This window comes from Aptenodytes forsteri, unplaced genomic scaffold (genome assembly GCF_000699145.1).
Source record: "Aptenodytes forsteri isolate BGI_AS27 unplaced genomic scaffold, ASM69914v1 Scaffold173, whole genome shotgun sequence".
Classification (NCBI taxonomy): Eukaryota; Metazoa; Chordata; class Aves; order Sphenisciformes; family Spheniscidae; genus Aptenodytes; species Aptenodytes forsteri.
Window position 1 is genome coordinate 3,430,924 of NW_008794449.1, and position 20,380 is coordinate 3,451,303.

At 40.7% G+C, this 20,380-nt stretch overlaps 1 protein-coding gene across 1 annotated transcript in view; it reads left to right on the plus strand.

Annotated features, from left to right (window-relative positions):
- Nucleotides 1-20,380, plus strand: part of EXOC4 (exocyst complex component 4) — a 431,485-nt gene that overhangs the window by 6,498 nt on the left and 404,607 nt on the right. The window contains exon 2 of the mRNA XM_009290434.1: nucleotides 20,081-20,143. Coding sequence (XP_009288709.1) covers nucleotides 20,081-20,143 — 63 coding nt within the window. The remainder of the gene's footprint in view (nucleotides 1-20,080; nucleotides 20,144-20,380) is intronic.

Sequence of the window (20,380 nt, forward strand, 5' to 3'; positions counted from 1 at the left end):
CGCAGCCTCCCGTACCGCCCGCAGGGCCGCTCCTGGGCGCTGCGTGGGCCCCTGGGGGTGCCGACCCAGGGGCGTGTGCGGGCCCTGCCGTGCTGTGGGGGCCTCCCCGGGCCGGGTCTCCAGAGCCTCGGGTCCTTCCAGGGCTCTGACAGCGGTGGGGAGGCCTCAGTGCTGGAGCGGGCCTTCCCCTGAGGGGTGTCCCGCCATCCTCCCACCCTGCCCGGCTCACTCCCTTCTGTTCCCCTTGCTTTGCTGTGTCCTGGGGTCAGAGGAGTAAGCCCTGCAGTTAGCACTAGCTTTATGCCACACAGGGAGGGTCAAGGCACCATCTTCTTATTGCTGTAGAGTCCATAGTTGACCCCCATCCACAAACACACAGCAGCGCTGAGTAAAATATGGCTGGTTGGAAAAGCTGTAGCACTAGGAAGTCCTGTGTGCAGACTCCATCCTGGTTTAGGATGCGATAGCGGGAAAAGTGCTACTTCTTCTGAGTCTAACTATCTTGCGGGGCATGAAGAGAAAGCGATTGTGTCTAGTCGTGTTTAGACTATTGATTTTGTCTGCCCTTATTCCTGCCCTCTCATCTCCTCTGCTAAAGGATGATTCTGTGATATACTTGGAGCTAAGCAAGGTCCTGAATTCACTCCACTGGTTTCCCTCTGCCTTCTTCAGCTGCTTGTAAATCTCTTCTACGTTGCTTATAATCAGTAGGTTGGCAGCTGATTGCCCACGCTGAAGTTTTTAAATATTGGCCTTATGCACACCCTTTAAAGTGGGTGTGGGCAGCAAGCAGTCATATCAGTATGATATTGTGAGTTGCAGTGAACTTTCAAACTTTGGTTTCTACTTCAGTGTCTTTGCCAGAAACTATAGTCATTCTATTACTTTGGAGGAGTTATTGTAGCAATAGCTCTGTATCGAGGACATGTTATGGTTTTAAAATCCTCTATGAATGATAATGTTTAGGATGAAGTTCTGTTCTTCATTATTCTGAAAACTGGTCTTTCAGATCATGCAGAACTTGAGGTAGATGGTGACTCCAAACAAAGCAGCTGGTTCACGGAACTGCTTAGCCTTTCCGGGGTTGTGACTTAAGTTTCTGAATTGTATGGTAATAGGTAACAAAGAGTCACACTGAACAATGAATGAAAGGTGATGTTTGACACAGGCTGCGGTGCCTGACTTTTCAGTTTCAAGTGTATGTGGTTCATTAGTTTTGTAAGAAAAACTGTTACAAAACCAGACTTGTTTAGGTTGGAGTTGCATGTGTATATATTTATATGCAGATGGAGAAAAGTATACATTGGTATGACCTCATATAAACATGAGGTATGACAGTGGTAGTAGTGTACTTTGGTGACTTTTCATTTTGTATATGACAAATATTGAAAGAGAAAGGGATGGGAAACTAATACCCAAATCTGTGACTATTAAGATGTGTGGTGTTCCTGCAAATTTTATATCCAGGCCTACACACGCTCATGGGTGCAATTTGTTCATGAGGTTGCATGGACTCTTTGCATAATAAATACATGCTTAGTTGTGAAAACCTGAAAAAAAAAATCAGGCTTCTCACCTGGATCTTGGGTTTTTACGGGGCACTTATACCTTATATTTGGGACAAGGATGAACAGTGTGGATTTAAAGTGTGTTGTGCTTAGTGTTTCTTTATCAGTCTCAAGTTTGAATAAGTTGGAGAGGCAAACGTGGTAAGTTGTAGGTAGACAACCTTAATTTACAGAAAATACAGCAATTTGTAGACAGTGGAAGAATGAATAATATATGTGCATTGATTGCTGCATCATTTCCTGTAGTAACTGTCCCTTTTTTTTTCATGTTTCCTATAATTTCCAAGAGTATTTTAAGGGCCTCCTCTTGCATCTCTATTTTAATAAACCTGGACTTGTTATTTCATTTATAATATAAAATGAGAGTGAGTTCATGTTACTGTGTTCTCCAAATAAGAAATCAAGTTTGTCTAATAATCTTTGGCTTACAGGCACTGATACCTTGGCTAGTTTAGGTCCAGTATTTAGACACAACATTGAGGTTATTGACTTTATGAAATTAAAATTATTCAATAGAACAGCCTGATAACTAAACCTCCAGAATTTAATTAGAACTCGGTTTGGATGTAGAGATTCTTTGCAGAGCTTGAAGTGTCATGTTGAGCCAGACCATGAAAACCTGAAAGTAGAAGTGATTTCAAAGGAAGAAAAAAGCTTTTTGTTAATAATATTCACGTTTCTTGGGGTTAGCCAAGTACAAAAAGCCAATAGCATGGAAAGGAATTTAGATCACTTTCTTCTGTGTGTTGTTTTTGTATAGTAGCTCAGGTGAGGATGAACTCGCTAAGCAACAGGTGAAATTTATTGCTGGTTTTTATGCTCATAAAATACCATTGCAAACAGATTTAGACCTGGGTGGGTTAAACGTATCTTTCTTATACTCAGCTTCAGAAAAACATTACAAATCTTAACAGTAGGCTATTGGTTTGAAATGTAGCAAAGTTTCCTTTTCTTGATAGCTTTATTTCCAAAACACTTATGTATAGAGTCTTCTGCCAATCCTTGTGGTTTTACACTTGCATTTCCCTGTTTATTGAGAAGGTTATTTATTTCTCTCTTGTTGCTGTGTGAAAGGCCCATAAAAGGAGGCAGCGCATGAAAAGTAGCGAAACTTTGACTACATTCTTCTGCTGTAAACAAACAAAACCAGAGGAGCTTCTTCAAATATTATGATATTTTACTTGGTTATAGCAAAGACGGTTATGTCTTTCAAAAATAAACATTATTTAGGTCTGCAAAATCTATTTAGTGTCATTGTCTATAAAATGCTTTGAAATGTGAAGCTGAAAGGCCTTTTATAAATATAAATGATTTTATTAACGAAGGGATAATTTTTGATATTTGCTCAAGCTCGGTAGTGCCCTGTTGCAAGAGACTGAATAATTTACTTTCCTCTGATACCAGATTTAGGGATTCTTGTACTTATTTCACTGGACTTCCCAGGAGAATAAGTGTCTCACTTTCAGGGAGAGTATTTGGGGCCAGATCCTTGACAAAGTTTAATGTGTTGTAACAGCACTGAAATCAAGTGAGAGATGGTATTTTATGGGAGCTGGGGCTCTGGTCTAAAATCAGGGTGCTACTGCTTCGGGAAAGTTAATTGCATAAATGTCAGTGTAGCGGTGTAGGTTTTATCAGCGTTATTCATCACGGTCTCGGTATAGTTTGGAAATTTTGGGTTGTCCCTAGTCTCTACGGTGTTGCTTTTCAGCAGCTCTGAATGCAGAAAACTCTGAGATGAAAGAAGACCCAACAGGAAAGACCATCCCACTTTTGATCTCTTTTCTGTCCCTGTGAAGTGTCAGTTTTTCCTGTTGTGTTGGGGAACACATTTGTTCTTCAGGAGTTGTTTCCTGTAGGAGGATTCGTGTACTGATCGAATTCACCTTGGTTTTCCGATTGTTGCCAAGAACAGAGAATAAAGGCAGCCTCAAGTATGGACTAATTTGGAAGAAGTTGTTTCCCAAGTGGAAGGAGATGTGCTGCTCAGTAGTTGAGTACAAAACTGAAAATAAAATCCTGGTGTTTGAGCTGAACCAGGATCTGTTGATGACGATAACCCAAGGTTGTCTGGCTCAGAGGGGCGATTTCTGGCTCCCAAGCCACGTGGTACAGATGTCTGGTGTCCGTGCTGCCCCGTAGCCCCGACTTGAGCAGACTGGCCCGTGTCCACATAGCAAACCACCCAGCTCGGGTCTCGTCTTGGGATCCTTGTGGTATCTCATTGGTTCCAACACCTGTACATATCTATGAACAGCAGTTCAGATTGTTTACCAACGTAAAACCTGTCTTGCAGCCCACAGGTAGGATGTTTTATAGTGTTATGCTGCAGTTGTGTTTCCTGCCCAGCGTTACAGGAGCCACGAGGGCACCAGACCTCCTGGGATATTAAAAAACTGTATTTGGTGGATGGAGCGCGGTACCTGGTGCCTTGCCTGTCCTGCCTGTAGGAACGCTGTCAGGAGTGAACGATGTGCAGCACTGCCCCAGGACAGGATTGATCCGTTCAAAAAGAGCCAGGAGCTACCGGGGAGCTGAGTTATGAGGTAGTGTAGTCATACCCTCAGCAGTGCTGCTGCTGGGTTACACTGAATGCATGGGCACAGTTTCCCTCTTGTTTCTTCTAAAGGAGAAATAGAGGTTTTGGAGGGTAGGTATATTCATAACAATAAATCTTTTAGAAGTTAAGAGTGTTTGGGAAGCTTAATGCATGTTTGCAAAGTCTGCTATTAAAATCCCCCACCTTTGTTGAGGCTCAAGGGAGCCTTCCTTCTTTTCCCTGTGCCTTTAGGGGATATGAGAGTATCTTCAATTTGCCCTTGTCCTCACATTGCTGAGAAGAAATGACCATTATTTGCTACAAGAAGACATAGCTCCTGGGATTGTGACTTCTAGAGTGGGATATTGGATTTTGTGGCTTTACAGCTTCTGTCCCCGTGCTTCTGCTGGGTGGTCGAAAGTGCAGCACTTGCGACTCATGCCTCAGCGCACCCACTTTCAAAGTATGTGCTAATTCCTTCATGTATGAGGAGGATCCTTCAAGTTCCTTAAATAAAAGGTACTTTGTAAGGTCAAAGTGTTGTCACTGGAGACCAGGAGCTTTTGTTGTAGAAGTCCAGTACTGATCACATGGGCTTTGGCAATGTCTTTTTAAAAAATAGTGCAGAGAATGGGGAAAATTCTGCTCATCTGTTGGAGGACAACTTGGGGAATATTTTTTTTTAATCTTTCAGAGGACAAACGTGTATGGGTATTGATTTTTCTTAACCTTTTGTTTTGTTGGTAGCTGGTTGAAGCAGCTTTTTGTACTCTGAAACAAGCAACCTGGCATTTAGGAAATGCTATTTTTTTGAGAGATCTTGTCAGATTTTTAATTGGTGAATGTGTCTGCCTTTTATTTATTGTTAGGCATTTTTCTTTCCAATTAAAGGTTGCTATTTTTTAAAACTGGCCTTTAATAGCTGCTTTAATTGGGAGAAAACAAACTTCAGCAGCTGACTGCATAAGACCTTATTGAAATCGTTGTGCTAAGCTTTCACAGAGGCAAACACATACGACAGATGTCAAGGAGAACTACACGTGAGGCAAGTTATAGTGCGTTTCCTACTTTGATGTCTGCAGAAGTTGAAATTACAGGCAAAAAACCTTGAACATATTTTATTTTTCACAAGTGGAATTCTTTTTCTTTTTGATGCTTTTTGGCCCTTATTTTCATTACGTTTACAGTGAACTTCGTTAAATGGATTCTTACTAATGACCTGGCCTTTGGTCTCCTCTTTCTGTCTAAAGCAATAGAACTGATATCCCAGTTTGTGATGTAGAGTGAGAAAGATGGATGTATAGCTGTTGCCCTCGTTGTTACATTTGGGAAATAGCTGCTACAAGAAATAAAGCCGAGTTACTCTGATCTGAATGTACTGTAACGGTCTCTTAAAACCACTTTTATTGCTAATGGTGTTTTCCAGTGTTATAAAGGTAGAGGTTCTTCTACAAGACAAGTAGCTCAGAAATGCATTGAGAATAAATTGTGTATGGCAGAGTATGGTTTTAAACTATAAATTTTCCTGAAATGATCTTGAGGCACTTGTATAAAATGTATGCATATTTGGCAAGTGTTGGGTTGTAGCTTGATACAGATACCTGGTTACATTTAATAGCAATAATGGGTGAGGGGGCATATGTGAATACACAACCATATGCGAAAGGACCATATGTGTGACTATGCCTCGTTAAAAGCTCAAGGTGCTTTATTTTTCAGCTCTTATTTTAGCTTTAGACAATGCACTGTGCTGAGTTGGAGTTTAGCCTACCCTTACAAAACTAGGAAGCAGAAATAGTCGGTTTTGTTGATAAATGATTACAAGTTCTGTGGCTTCAACTCTTGCGAAGACGTTGCCTCCAACGGCTCTTCATTCCAGTGTAGTACTGAAACCTTCAGGTTAATAATGAATTTTCCAAAGCCTCTTGCTGATTCATACAGGGCTGCTGTTCTGATGCGGTGTGATTTCAAGGATGGGTTCATAGCACAAGGTGGCCAATGGCTCCGTCAATACTCAATCTTTTAATCATCCAGGTGGCAGGTCCGAGTAGCATTATCTAGCCTCTGCTCTCGCAGATTTGAAAATACTGATCCTTAGGACTTTGTTTTTCTCCTGGGAATGTGGTAATTCATGTAATAGCTGTGTTGGCTTTTTGCATCTAAAGTTAATTACAAAAAAAAGGTAGAGAGTTGGTACCTGTGGTCTCCTGCACACGGAGAGAGTCCTGGACAGGTTCTCATACAGTGGAGGGGTAGCTGAGTCGCTCTGCTTGCGCCTGGCAGCATAACTGGCATCTCATGGGTCTGTCTGCTGTCTGCATCCCTTTTCCAAGCTGGAAAACAGCGTGCCGCTGGTGTCATTAGAGTTTTGCCTGTGTGCGGGATTGTTTTTTCATCTTAACGTGCTGCTGTTGGAGACATCTGAAGGAGTGTGACTTCTGTTGAAGTCATCATCTTAAATGTCTGCAGTCCAGTCTTTCAGAAGACAGCTGATCACTAGCTATACCTGCATCGTTTGTATTGGTGTGGTGAAATTTGATTAAGGGTTGGTTAATTTAGCAAAATAAAGAACTCTCTGATGATATTTATTTAGGTGGCTGTAGGCCACTCAGCCTTTTCACTGCAGCTATCATGCATACATCTGCAAGTCCTCAATGATAAAGAGATCATCAGCTGCTGTTGAAAATGCTCTAACCAACTGTAAGTGGCATGAAAGATTAATGGAATGTAAGTAGGGGAGGAAGATGTTTTATAATGCTCTGTTTACTTTGTAGGTTTAACAGCATTTTGAAGAGACTCGGTTCTGTTCTTTCTTGTAGGGAAGGAGTGAGTTATTTCTTTGTTTGCACAATGGAGATCTAGTCATCTGGAGGCTGGGTACCTTGTATTCCCTTTGATGAGGATGGAGCGTGCTGGCCTCAGGATTTCACTTTTTTTTTTAAGGGGAAGAGCCTTTATAATTTTATAGTCAGTTTACAGTGATACCCCATTTCCCATGCCTATTGACTTGTACGGTGCAATTTTTTGACTACCTTCTTTCCAGCACCTCATTGTCTCCATGAAGGGAGTAGTTTGTCTCCTGAACGTTTCGATGTATATCTTCAAATCCAGAATTTCATAGGAACAATCAACTAACCTGTGAAAATAATGAGAAGGCATTCAGCATGTTGCTACCTAATTAAATTGTTAAATACCTTTTGGATTTTTTTTTTTTTCCCTGGCTGGCTTTGTTTCATAAGGAACCAACTTTTGCAATGGTTTCAATGAGACTCTGCAGAGGTTTCGAAACATGTATTATCAGATTATATGCTTTCAGGTTAAATAGTGCTGGAAGCTGTAGATCACCCCATTTGGGAATTGTCTTTAAGACAACAGTTTTCAATTATAAAATTCAAATAAGTCCATTTAGTTTAATGAACCTCTGGAAATTTGTAGAGCAGTGTAGACAGTGTGCTGAAGTACAGTTGTTCTTGTCCTAGGGTGCTTTACAAAACATTTTCCTTGTGCCCTGTTGAAACGCAGCTGCTTGTAAGGTCTCACAGGCTGGCACACAGACTGTGGCACAGCAGTCGGGAGGAAGAAAACCTGCTGAACTGCTCTAGACAGGCTCTTTTCCCATACAAGTTTTTTTTTTTACACCCATAAAAATAAGGCTTAGGGAAAAAAAAAACCAACCAAACCCTGATTTTCAGAAAGGACCAGATTTTGTTTCCTCACTTAATGTATTCTATTCTGATTAACTCAGAGGCTTAAATACTAGTAAGGTGCCTCCAATAAACATTGTCAAAATGGAACTGTTCTACAGGCTCTTTTCCCATACAATTTTTTTTTTTTACACCCATAAAAATAAGGCTTAGGGAAAAAAAAAACCAACCAAACCCTGATTTTCAGAAAGGACCAGATTTTGTTTCCTCACTTAATGTATTCTATTCTGATTAACTCAGAGGCTTAAATACTAGTAAGGTGCCTCCAATAAACATTGTCAAAATGCATGTTTGAGCTTAGGTGTTGCTTGACATTTTCACTACAAGGCCCAGTCCTTGAAATTATCAGGGTCAGACCCATTGTGTAATGTTCTGTTTCCCTCTACAGCTTTTTGGGGAGGAAAAGGTACTAGCAAATTAGTGCATTTTATCATACAGTATTTCTTCTTGCAGAGCACTTATATGCATCTTCCATGCATCTGTGAAGTCAACACTTGATCCTCCCACCAACTTGCACTTCAGACACACTGCTGCAATTCCTGGGATAATTTGCAACCTGACAGTGTCAGAGTAACTGTCTGGTTACAGTTGCTTCTGCTGGACAGCTGAGATGCGGACAGATGCTCTCTCTCATCTCGGTTATTTTGTTCCCTTTCCCTCGCATCCTGGCCTCTTATCTTTTATTCACCTGTTGTTGTTTCTTGTCTATTAGATTTCCTGCCACAAAGAGCTTGCGCCGTTGGTCTGTGCGTCTGAGCGGTGTCTCTCAATGGGGCGGCTGTGTGGTTGGCCTTTGGGTGTTAGTGCACTATAAATGTCTAGTAATGATCACAACGGTTTAAACCAAAACGAGAAAGCAAATACTGTAATTGGTGTGTGGCCACGGTCATCAGCAAGAGGTGCCTTATGAAAAGTAGCTAGATTCTAATGGGTTTCTTTTTACTCTGCTTTTTTTTTTTTCCTTCCCCTTTTTAATACTGAAGTCTCCTTGGCACATTGCAGCTATTTCCTGCAGAGAGGAGACGGGTCTTTGTAGACATCCACAGTGGTCTGCTTAAATGATTATTTGTTGCTTCTAGCAACTGCTTTCTTCGTTTAACTCCACAAATCCTTTGTTGGTCAAAAATTGTCTGTGTTGGCTCAGGCCGTGCTTCGATTTTCATTTTTTTTCCTGTACCTTACAGAGGCTTGTTGTATTCTGGTTTGTGTTTTAGGTCCTTGGTATGGTGTAAAATGGAGAATAAATAAATAGATAAACCCCCCTTCTCTAATTTTCCTTCCTGAAGGGTAATTTCAATAATCTTAGTGCTGTACTATTAACTTTATTGTCCGGAGTGATGCAAGTATATATGATAAGTTGTGAAATGTATTCAGGAGAATACATTTTTATAATATTGATATGTAGTACCTACCCAGCACTCTTTATCTGCAGATTTCAAAGACACAGTAAGAATTATTGTTTAACTGTTATCCAAACTGTAAAACATTGAAAACCTCGCCCGATTTCTTCGGCAGAGATGGATCATAGCGTATCCCTTAAACTTTGAATCTTGCCCAAGGCTGCAGCGTGTACTCAAGAAGCTTCTTCTGTTGAACAGATTTCTGGCGTTGTTTTTACTGGAGGAAAAGGTTACAACATAAGTGAGTCCCGTAAGTTGGCCACACTTCTAAACGTAGCCCTAGCTTTCACCAAGACAAGCTTCAAGCCAAGCTGTGTTGTGTGCAGTTGATACTGCAAGCTGTCTGTATTATCAGAGCTAAGAACTGGGAGGCTTAACAAGGCATAGGGTATGGTGCAGAGTGCTGTAGAAACAGGTGGCAGAAAGTTTACTGTGGATTGCTGTTAAAAGTGGAGCTTTGTTTGATCCCCCCAGTGGTTCAGCACTCTGTTCAATTACACTTCACTAAAATGTTCATTTTCCTGATCAGATGAGAAACATTTCAATTTGATTTAGCTTGCCTTTTTTTTTGTGTTGGTGTTTCCCATGGTCTTTAATGAATGTTTTCATTTGAATAAGCGACACTGAGTGAAGGCAAGTGACTTGCATACTTAAAGAAACCTGATCCAGAAGTAATGGAAGATTCTTCCTGGATTTCCAAGCTGCACCTGTGCATCATGTAATATTCTTTTTCTGCCTTTAACCACAAATATTTGTATATGTCTGCTCTAATATTGAGGAGCAGAGGAAGAGGGGCTCTACAGGGATATGCAGATGCTGAACACCTACAGCAGTGGTCAAAAGCAGCGGGGACTTCAACACTCCTCTCCTGCAAGAATTGTCTAGCGTGTTGCAGGTGCTAACTTAGCATTAATTTTCTAAGACGCATATTTACATTTGGCACATAGTATCTGTTCTTTCACTTTCGTTTAATAAAAAAATCCACAGAAGCATGATGCTCACATACTGTTACAACAATGTTCTTCCTGTGAAACAAATTCTCTAGTCAAGAAATTGGTAATTAAGACTCTGTTTACTATCCATAGCTTAGCAGTAATCATACTTAACAGGGCTGTCCTTCGGGTAGGTAAAATAGGCAGGCAGTTATCCACCCAGCCTAGCTGGAGGCATCAGAAAAAGCAAATTTGCAGAAATGAAACATTTATTATTCATTAACGTTAACAGTTTTCTCTTAAAATTGACAATCTAATTCTTTTGCCGTTTTATTGGGCAGGTAGGAAGCTAACAGTGGGCTGGCAAAAGAAATTACTCATCTGCCCTGGAAAACAGACTAAAGCCCTTGACAATACAGGCTGTGTGGGGAAATACGAGACTTGTCAGTGTAAACAGAAATTCTTGTTGAGTCTCAAACCTGATTCCTGCTGGAGCTGTTGAGGTTGCTGCCTGTAAATGGATAATCTTAAAGTTTAATGTTAACTTCCTCTTGCCACAGTGCAAAATATGGGGGTAAGGAGGCAACTAAATACAGGATTTGGTAGAAAAAACTCTAGTGAAGGAAATGCAGCGACAGGGTACTAGATGGAGCGGGAGTGGTGTGGATTGCACCCTGAATTCAGGTTCAGAAGACTGAGAGGTTGTGTCCCCTGTAAGGGCATTCAGCACATTGCAAAACAAAACGGTGTTGGACTGTGGGCATCTGGAGCTGAGAAATTCATGGATTTGTCTCTGACTGACCTGTTTTTGTTATTGGCCCTTGTAGAATAAAAGAGAGGGGAAAATAAAGCAGAGTTGCTTCTCTGATGCTTCAGACTGAGGTATGCTAGTTGGACGGCATAGGCTAAAACTAAATCTTCACTGTCAAGCAGGAAAATAAATTTGAAAATGCAGATGGAGGATACTCATTCATTCATGCATCCCTTTGAGAGGAACATGAGCGGATTTCTTTAGGAACCCAAATTTTTCCACATTTGCTGTACATGTCTCTGTACGTGAACAAAATACTCAGTTGCCTTGAAGCTTTGTGGTTCAGCAGCACGTATCGCCAGCCTGAGCTCTTTGGCACTGCGGCTGCCTAAAGTACCTGCAATGATGCCTGTTGCTGGCTTTGCAAAGGCTTTTCCTACTGAGTGTCACAGGATGCCCCAGAAAAAGCATTTCTTAGTAACTGCCCTTGTGGCTGTTCTCAGTTTGCGCTAAGCTTGTTGATCTGGGGACTGAGCAAAGAAGTCCGTTGTGCATTTCATTTGCATCAAAGCCTATTTTGTAGTAGTTTGTTGGCGCGGGTAAGCTGGGCACATTTGTGCGAACATGGGTGTTACACAGAATAAAGATTAGTCTGCGGGTGGTGTGCTTTCTGTGGTGCTGGGAGCTGTGATGTTAAATCCTGTTTTGGGGCTGGAGTGCATCTGAAGCTCAACAATAGCGTGTTACGAAGGGAGGTGAATTGCTTCATAGTTTTGCAGCTGATCATCTCTGTATAGCATTTCTGTACTCCTGTAGTTATCTGTTGTGTCACATGATGCGTAGTACAATGGTGTTTGTTTTCTTCTGCTGTTGAATAGCTTAGTAAACATCATGTTCTTTCAATTCACAACAGTGAAAGAAATTTATTAGTTTGTGAAGAAATTATGGCTTGTTTTCTGTCCTTTTACATCATCTGTCTGTTGTTTTTCTTGTGTTGTTTGAATGCTGGAGAGTTGGCCTTTTTCTTTTTTTTTTCTCTCCTTCCTCCTCAAATTAATGCATCGCACTGTAGGAGTAAATTTACAGAGGAGATGAGATTGTGTGGTAGTTCTACAGTCCAGGCACCTGCGGATCTTGGATAGGTCCACAAAGAAATAGCCAACACTAAGTCCGTAGTGTGAGAATAACTTGTTGTATAGTGTATGGAGTCTGTCAGTGTTAGTTGTTGCTGGGACTGGATTAATTACACTGGCTCTCAGAGAAAAGTTTCTTTTATCCCTACTTAATGTGTTGCATTTTCAAAGCACTGTATGTATTTACTATGGTAAGTAGTAGCTATAGTCTGTAGCATTTTCTGCATTATAAAAATGAGACATTGTGTGACTTTCTCAAAGCTCCTTAGTGTTTTAGTGAGAGAAGCGTTTCATTTTGCAGCTCAGAAGAAAACGCTGAGACTCTTAGGTCTGTGGGGAGAAAAAAGTTTTAACGACTCAAGTGGGTTTTCCAACTGCTTCCAAATACCATGTTGAGCATTGTCCCGGTTTCAGCAGGGATAGAGTTAATTTCCTTCCTAGTAGCTGGTACAATGCTGTGTTTTGGATTTAGGAGGAGAACAAAGTTGATAATGCACTGATGTTTTAGTTGTTGCTAGGTAGTGCTTACACTAGTCAAGGACTTTTCAGCTTCCCATGCCACAACAAGCATTTATAGGTAAGCATCTGTAAGTCAGAAATCTTGCCTCCCAGTGTTTTGAATTACTCTTTAGCTTTTGATGGCTACAGTCTGTTGAACTGCTGTAAAGCAACAGGTGAGGGTAGATTCAACCATACTTTTGGGTCCTAGTTGTGCCAACATGTCTGACACACTTTGTTCCTTCATCTGTGGTGCTGAGGGAGCAGGACTCTGCAGGAGCTGTGGAGTTTGTTCAGTTTTCTAGAAAGGTGCAGCCTCTTGCGGAAATGATAGAGATGGTAATTATATTTGGTCAATGCGAATACATTTTCTTATGCATTTACCTGTGGAAACTAGATATTCCTGTCTTTGATGTGAACTGTTGTAGCAAGCAGTTTAAAGCTTTAGGCGTCTTGCAGAATGACAGTGCTTCAGGACTCCTGTAAAAGTCTTTCCACCTCCTCCCTGTGCTAGTTACTTGAGTTGGATGCTGGAAAGCGGAGATGAAAAATGCTTGTGATCTACAGATCAAATTCTACTGAAATGAATAGTCCCTATGGACTTTTTTTATTAATCTAATTCCAGTGTAAATTCACTGACCTCAGGGGAAGTAGCAAGGTTTGTGGGTTTGTTTTTTGTTCTTGTATGAAATATGCAGTACATGCCATGGTAAAAACATTTCAGGACTGTGTCTGATCATCTCCTCTATCCTGTCTTGCGTATGTGGAAGTGACTCCAGTGAATTAAGCATTTTGCATTTGTGTAATCTGTATTTTCAACTATGTAAAATCAAAAGTCAATGAGATTTGGCTCAACGAATTTCTGTTTTACTGTAGCATAAAAATGTCTCTTAACAGGCTAACATCCAGTTGGAATTATTCTAATCCTATTGAGCTCTTGCTAATGAGACAGGCATATGCAGCCATCCAGCTGCCAAGTACAAATTACAGGTATCTTACAGGGGAGGCGGATTCTCATTTAGAAAAATGAAAATGAAAAAACAAGTGAACTGATCAGGGAACCCTACTGGAGATCCCCACTGAGTTCATAACCTGCACGTACTCGGTTTCTAAATTGATGTTTCCCCTGTTTATCATATGTTTTGAATGCTTTTGCTTTTCAGGGAGTTCTAAAAAGCTAATGTATATTTATCATTGTTTCATAAACCTGTCCTGTTTTGTAATTCCCCCTTCAAAGTTCTTTCTGCAAAGTTCCTTTCCCAAACAATTTTGATCCTTTCTATTTGGCAAACAGTGTGTTGACTTTTCTTCCTTGCCACACATTTTAATAGAACTGAAACAAGCAAAGATGCCCTTGGCTTACTTTTCTGCAGTGTTAGCAGGAACTTACATAATCTCAAGAATATTAAGTATTCCTTGCTTTGCTTTTTTTTTGTGCAGAGCAAGAAAAACAAATGGCTCATGTACCAAGGGGCTTAGGTAGGAAATTCAGGTGTACAAGGTAATGTTTCAGATTCTAAGTGACATCGCTCCTTTTTGTAGTTACGGATGCTGCTAGACTTGAAGGATTTAATGTTGTGGTTTTGAAGGAGTAAAATACATGGTAATGAATTACTGGAGTAGAGAGAAGGTGGTGAGTTAGTTTTGGTTTAAGTAGGTAAAGTGAGGGCTCATCTGGTTGATGCAGTGGCTTGAGAAGAACATGAGCAGAAGGGTCTTACTGGTGGCTGTAAGAAGTTGTAAGTACTCATACTGCTTTTGAATATGCTGCAGAAATTTATATGTTACAGCCATGGTGGGCAAAAATGTAAATTATTATCTGGGAAAAGGTTTAATATGATTTTTTAAAAAAAATCTGGAAGAGGCGTTCTCATTTTTATAGCACACTCATTTCTGTCAGCTTCACTTCCTCTTATTTATTTATATATTGCTATTTGCATCCATTAAAGAATGGGTTTGCTTTTCTCTAAGTGCTCTTTGATGGTTCTACAGTACATGGTCATGGGATGCACTTCTTTTCTGTTCCTCAGCCATTAATCTAGACTCCCATAATGACTGGAAATAACCAAGTCCTAAAAACAAAACCTTACACTTCTGAAACTCGCTGGTCTTTTGGTAAAATAAATGAAAAAGCAGTCTCTGATGTTGCTTTTCTCCATTTGGATCTTGGGTTGTGATTTAAACTTTTATCCTGTCCATAAAGAAATAATCTACAGGTATTTAAGGCAAACTCACGTGGGTGGAGGGGGGAAAAAACCTGTTAGGCTTAAATTCATTGTTGTTGTGTAGAATTATTTATCCCTTTTGGCATAGCAAGTGGTCCCTTTACTGCTTTAAACTAGAACAGACTAAAGGGCTGTAAATACAGGTAAATTTTTCTGGTCAAAATGATGAGTATGATATTTTTAGTGGTGCTTGTTTCTACAGTATTTTCCCAAAACAGGTAATTAAAGAAAACAAGAGGTTCCCAATACAGGTGTTAATTCTGGGAAGATTTCCCAATTGGTGCATCTGACAGAGCCAGCTGGGAATCTTGGAACGTGGCAGTTGACTGAGCCTGAAACTTCCATTGAGTTCAATTCTTTCAGGTTAGGGTCACAGGCTGGAAAAATACGTAACGGTGTGTTAATACGGTCTTGTCCTTGGTGAGCGCATCCCTGGGATGTACAAAGCACTGTTTCGCCAAAGTCCGTAACTCTTCCCTTGTCCCCCCTCCTGCTGCCTGACAGCACAGGGGTTTCACCTGGAACTATGCAAGAATGGATCATGGTTGTCTTGTCTTCCTGTAGGTTTGGATGCTGAAATATCCTGGTAAGGTGAAGGGAAGGCCCCATGTTGGCACTTACTCTGTGTGTATGTTTGTGTGTACGTGCGCAGGAGTCAGGTAACATCACCTCCAGCACCTCCAAAACATTACTCAGCTTTAGGTGGTCTAAATTACTGGAGTCTTCCAGAGGCTAAGACCAAAGAAATGCTCTGTTGACGCAGATTAATGGTTCCTCCTGCCTGGTAGTTTGTCTCCAACAGTGACAATATCAAATGTTAGAGAGATGATGCAGGCCTGGCCACTTGTTCGTGTCCAGTGCCTCTACATTTCCCTAGTGTCTGCAGTTGTTGAGTTAGAGATGTTGGAGAATACGTTCCAGCTAGTTTCTTTCAGTATTTGTTTTGACCTGTTGTCTGCGAATACATTTAAGTCCTTTTTTTGAACCTGCTGATGCTGTGAGCCTCAAATCCTGCAGCAAGGTTCAGGAGTTCACTACCTAAAGTGTAAGTGTGCTTTATCCCTTTTTAAACTGATGTCCTGTTAGTTTCGACAAGTGCCACTAGTTCTAGTAGTGCATGATTTGGTGAAAAACTGTTTTGCATTTATGTTATTCATCTCGTTTCTGACTTCTGCAGACCTCAGTCATATCTCCTTTCAGCCTTTTCCAAACTGAAGAGTCTTGGCCTTAGCGTCTCTGCAGAGAACAGCTGCTTCATCCCCTCCGTTGTTTTAGTTGCCCTTCCAAGGGCAACAGAAGGTGGAGGAGACCAGAACTGCACACATCACTCCAAGTATGGGCATAGTAAGGTTTTATACAGCAGCAGAGTGATTCCTTTGTCTTGCTCTCATCTTGTTGGATTCTGGGCTACCTCTGCGTTATTAATCTCATTTTTCAGAGAACTGTAAGTGTAGAAAAAGACTTAATTGGCAACTACATTCCCAGTGTGTGCTGCTGAGGGTTCCTGAAGTCAGGTTGGATGGACTGGAGCTTTGAGACCTCTGTATTCCTGTTACTCTTCTTTTTAATATGGGTTGGCAATGTTTTCATGCTACTACTGGCTGTGTTGAAAAGATGAGATCTTTGGAGTTTAGACTGTGAGAAGGTGTGTAATGCTCAGCCAGATGGGCTGTTTTTTCGCCCCCTAAAGCATCTTGATTCTGCTGAAGGTGGCAGCAAATGTGTATTACATATCTAAGCAGACGGTTGGATGGTGGAGCTTTGAGACCTCTGTATTCCTGTTACTCTTCTTTTTAATATGGGTTGGCAATGTTTTCATGCTACTACTGGCTGTGTTGAAAAGATGAGATCTTTGGAGTTTAGACTGTGAGAAGGTGTGTAATGCTCAGCCAGATGGGCTGTTTTTTCGCCCCCTAAAGCATCTTGATTCTGCTGAAGGTGGCAGCAAATGTGTATTACATATCTAAGCAGACAAATAGCAAAATGACAACTAAAATGGATACTTTTAGTTAGACATTGTCATATCATTTCAGGAGGAATAAGCTTGTAGTATCTCACAAAGGCTTCTGATTTCCAGCTATACTAGCTTTGTCCTTCTTTCAATATGTTTTGTGGTTTCTAAGACACAAGTCCACTTGTGACCTCTCTCTCAGGCTTCATAAACATGTATGTTTTGGCTGTGCAAATTTCTAGTGTTTTTAGCAAAAAATAGTTTTCCTATAGAGTGCAAGTTAAACTAAATTAAAAGGGCAAAAAACAATGGGGCAGCATGGTTTGAATGTACTTAACAACTTCCAGTCACACCCATATTTTTAGGAAGCCTAAGTCGGGCAGGAGCTTGCTGAAGCAGTAGAAAAGGCTTCTGACATGCTCTGACACTACAGTGACACAGTCGTAGCCTTGGAGAAAGATCTTTAGCTTTTGTGACAAACTACTGGCATTGCAGATGGATTCAAGCCAAAGCTTGAACAGCTTTGGCAAATCAAGAATGTTGAAATTGAATTTTGTTTAATTAAAACGAAAAACTTCTCTAGTCTGTGATATAGGCCAATTTGGTTCCGCTTCTACATTGTCGGTAGCAATCCACAATTCTCCTGCAATCCATAACACGGGTTAGAGAGAATCAATGTTTTCATTAACTACCCAGACAAACAATATCCTTCAGCTTCAAACTCAAACAATATGTCAAGTCCTAAAAAGGATATACGTTTGTGTCTGATGTAACTGTGCTGAAGAACGTTCTTCTAGAAAAAATAAGCAATTCTTCACAAAGAAAGCGTATTCATCTGCAAGAGCTCTTAATGGAGGAAGATTTACTGCCAAACACGTTCTTGCACATGCTTTCTATTCATCTATTATAGCATGAACCCAAACTTCACTGCATCTCACAAGTACTGTATGTTTAATACTGTTGCATTAACTGTATGCTTAGCTTTGTTTTCTAGCACATCTTCATACATTGCTTTGTCTGAAGTGTTTACATGACCTCTGCTAACAGCGTTGAGTGTTTCAGTAGTACTTAGTGCATGTAATCGCAGTTTGCTTGTTTGAGGAACCAGTGCTGTGTGTTCCCCAGGGGAGAAAGAGAAACTGGGCCACAAGGACACAGATCTGCCTGCTCAGCCCATTTCACTGAAATGCAGATATTTACATCAGGCGTCTGTAGTAGCTACGAGCTGTGTGTAGCTCATGCTCTAGTGTCAAGATGCAGTCTGCAATGTGGGGGAGCTGTAAGCGCAATGTCAGAGATCTGCGGCGGAGCAGAGGCTGTAACCCAGATTTCTTAATTCCAGGCTTATTTTCAAACCGCTGTACTACTCTTCTTACTTTCCAGGCCCTTTTTGCATGATATTAAAGTGCTTTGCATACAGTACAAATTAAGAAAAATATCTTTTTCTTGTGAAAATGTGGTTTAAGGCACAACTAAGAATGTTTGGGAGTAGAATATTAATGTAGTAACATTAGAAAGCATTCCTGTTTCTGTAGCTACCATGAAGCATGGAACTTGAAACGCTACAAATAAATTTTATGCATTGGAAGAAGCTACGCTGTCAGTGGAATGGGGAGGGGGGTCCTCATCTCTGCGTGTTCTTTGTGCAAGAGGAGAGGTGCACCTGCATCCCCTGTAAAATGTGCAGCTCTTGGTATTTGGGAGTGCAGAAGAGGGTGTGAGGCACCCACGCTGATACGTCTGCGGCATAACAAAAGAAAGAGGATCTCTTCTCCTCCTTTCCATGTGGTATCTGTTATGGTCTTCTGCCACTGCCATCTGAAAGTGAAAAGGAGTGTTAAAACTGTGTAAAGTAAAATACATCACTTGGGTACATTGTCTTCTTTTAGGGTGTTGTAGGATATATTTTGGCTGTAATTCCTCTGTCCTCCGTGGTACTTGAGTAGGACAAGTGTGCGTGTGCTCCTGTCCTCCTCTCGTGCCGTGTTCCATATGGTAGTACAGATTTTCTTGCTCACTTGAGTTTTCTTAGCTGCTCTTTCTGGGATCATGATCCCCTGTGAAATAGCTTTTTTTTCTTTTCCTTTTTGAAGATGGAGTCCTTGAGTAGGTGGTACAGCCTGTTGTTTTTCTTTGAAGGGAAGAAAGAGGAGTGAACTAAAAGTTTTGGGTATGTCTGTGTAGACTTTCTGAGAGGGAGGGAGGATTTCTTGTATGTTTGAGTTAAGTTCTGTGTTTACATTTATTTGAGAAGAGCTTTTGCACTTGAGTTCCTACTACTTTCCTAATGGTATTGAAGAATTCAGAAAAATCTATCAAATGCTAACCCTTCTTGTGTCCTGTTTATTGTCATTGAAGATACTCTTAAATAAACCATAAGGAAATACGTTTCTCTCCTTTGTTATTTTTCAATGATGGGCAAGCAGTTCTCACCTTCTAACTTTTACTGTAGAGGACAAGTGACTGTTACCGCAAGAAAAATTGATATTTTCTTTCTTACTTGACAGCAGGAGATACTGGTTTTAGTTTGACTGGACCTCGTTGCTTTAACAAATCCAAAGTGAAAGCCATTATGGTACCAGAGAGTGGCAGCAGCGTTCAGCAATGGGTTTTTTGTCTCCTTCCAACTATTCAACCTTTTCCACACAAATAGCTTAAGAAACCCAGAAGAGAATCAAGAAGTTCTCTCTTACTCATGACTGTATTTTTTTCACAGTCTTTAGGGTTGGAAACAATGGCTTTTCTAGTCTTACTATTTTTATACTCTTTCAGTGTAGCATGCATACCATCTTAAGATGGTGCCTCAGTTCAGTTCAGAGGCCTAAACTGCTGTGATTTAAGTGAAGTAATGGTCTCCACATGTTCATGCTCTATTGGTTGTATTTTTAAAGGCATCTCACTTTCAGCAAGTAGATGCTCTGGATTTCTTTGAAAGTTGCGATTGTTTCATGATGTTCAAGCACATGATCCAAACCAGTTTGTATGCAGTGATTTTTTTTTTTTTAATTTATTCTAAATATCTTTATTTTTTGCTTATTTTCTCATCATAAGTTCTTTAAAGTGGTTTAGAAATTGTCAGTAGAGCTACAGAATTCATCCCTGCTGGTTCTTAAGGTTGTGATATACCGGTGTTTAAGTCATAACTGCTATAACTGATTCTAAACGAGTTTTCTTTTTTTCACCATGAAGTATACAGTTTTCAATGTATTGCTGATTTAAAACAGAAACCTGTATGGACCATAGCTACCCTTCCAAGGATAAAGGAAGAGGAAAAGTTAGGATGACTTTTTTGCAGAAACCAACTTTTTGAGTGCTACCTACTGTAGGAGATAAGAATATGTCTTTTTGGCTATTGCTGTCTCCTGGGTCTTTCTGGTAGCGTGATCGAGTCATTCCAGGTGTGGGCTTCTGGATCCGGTGGCAGAATGGGTCTCAAGAGCGGGTGAGCAGGGTGAAGAGAGAGAGGGAGAAAGAGAAGATTGTATTGATTCTTGAGTAAATCTCGGAAATTTGGAGTGACACCAAGAAACTTTTGTCCCCTGTGTCAGTGTCCTGGTTTCGGCAGGGATAGAGTTAATTAAACATTACCTAGGTAATGTTTACACTAGCCAAGGACTTTTCAGCTTCCCATGCTCTACTGACTGAGAAGGCTGGAGGTGCACAGGAAGCTGGGAGGGGG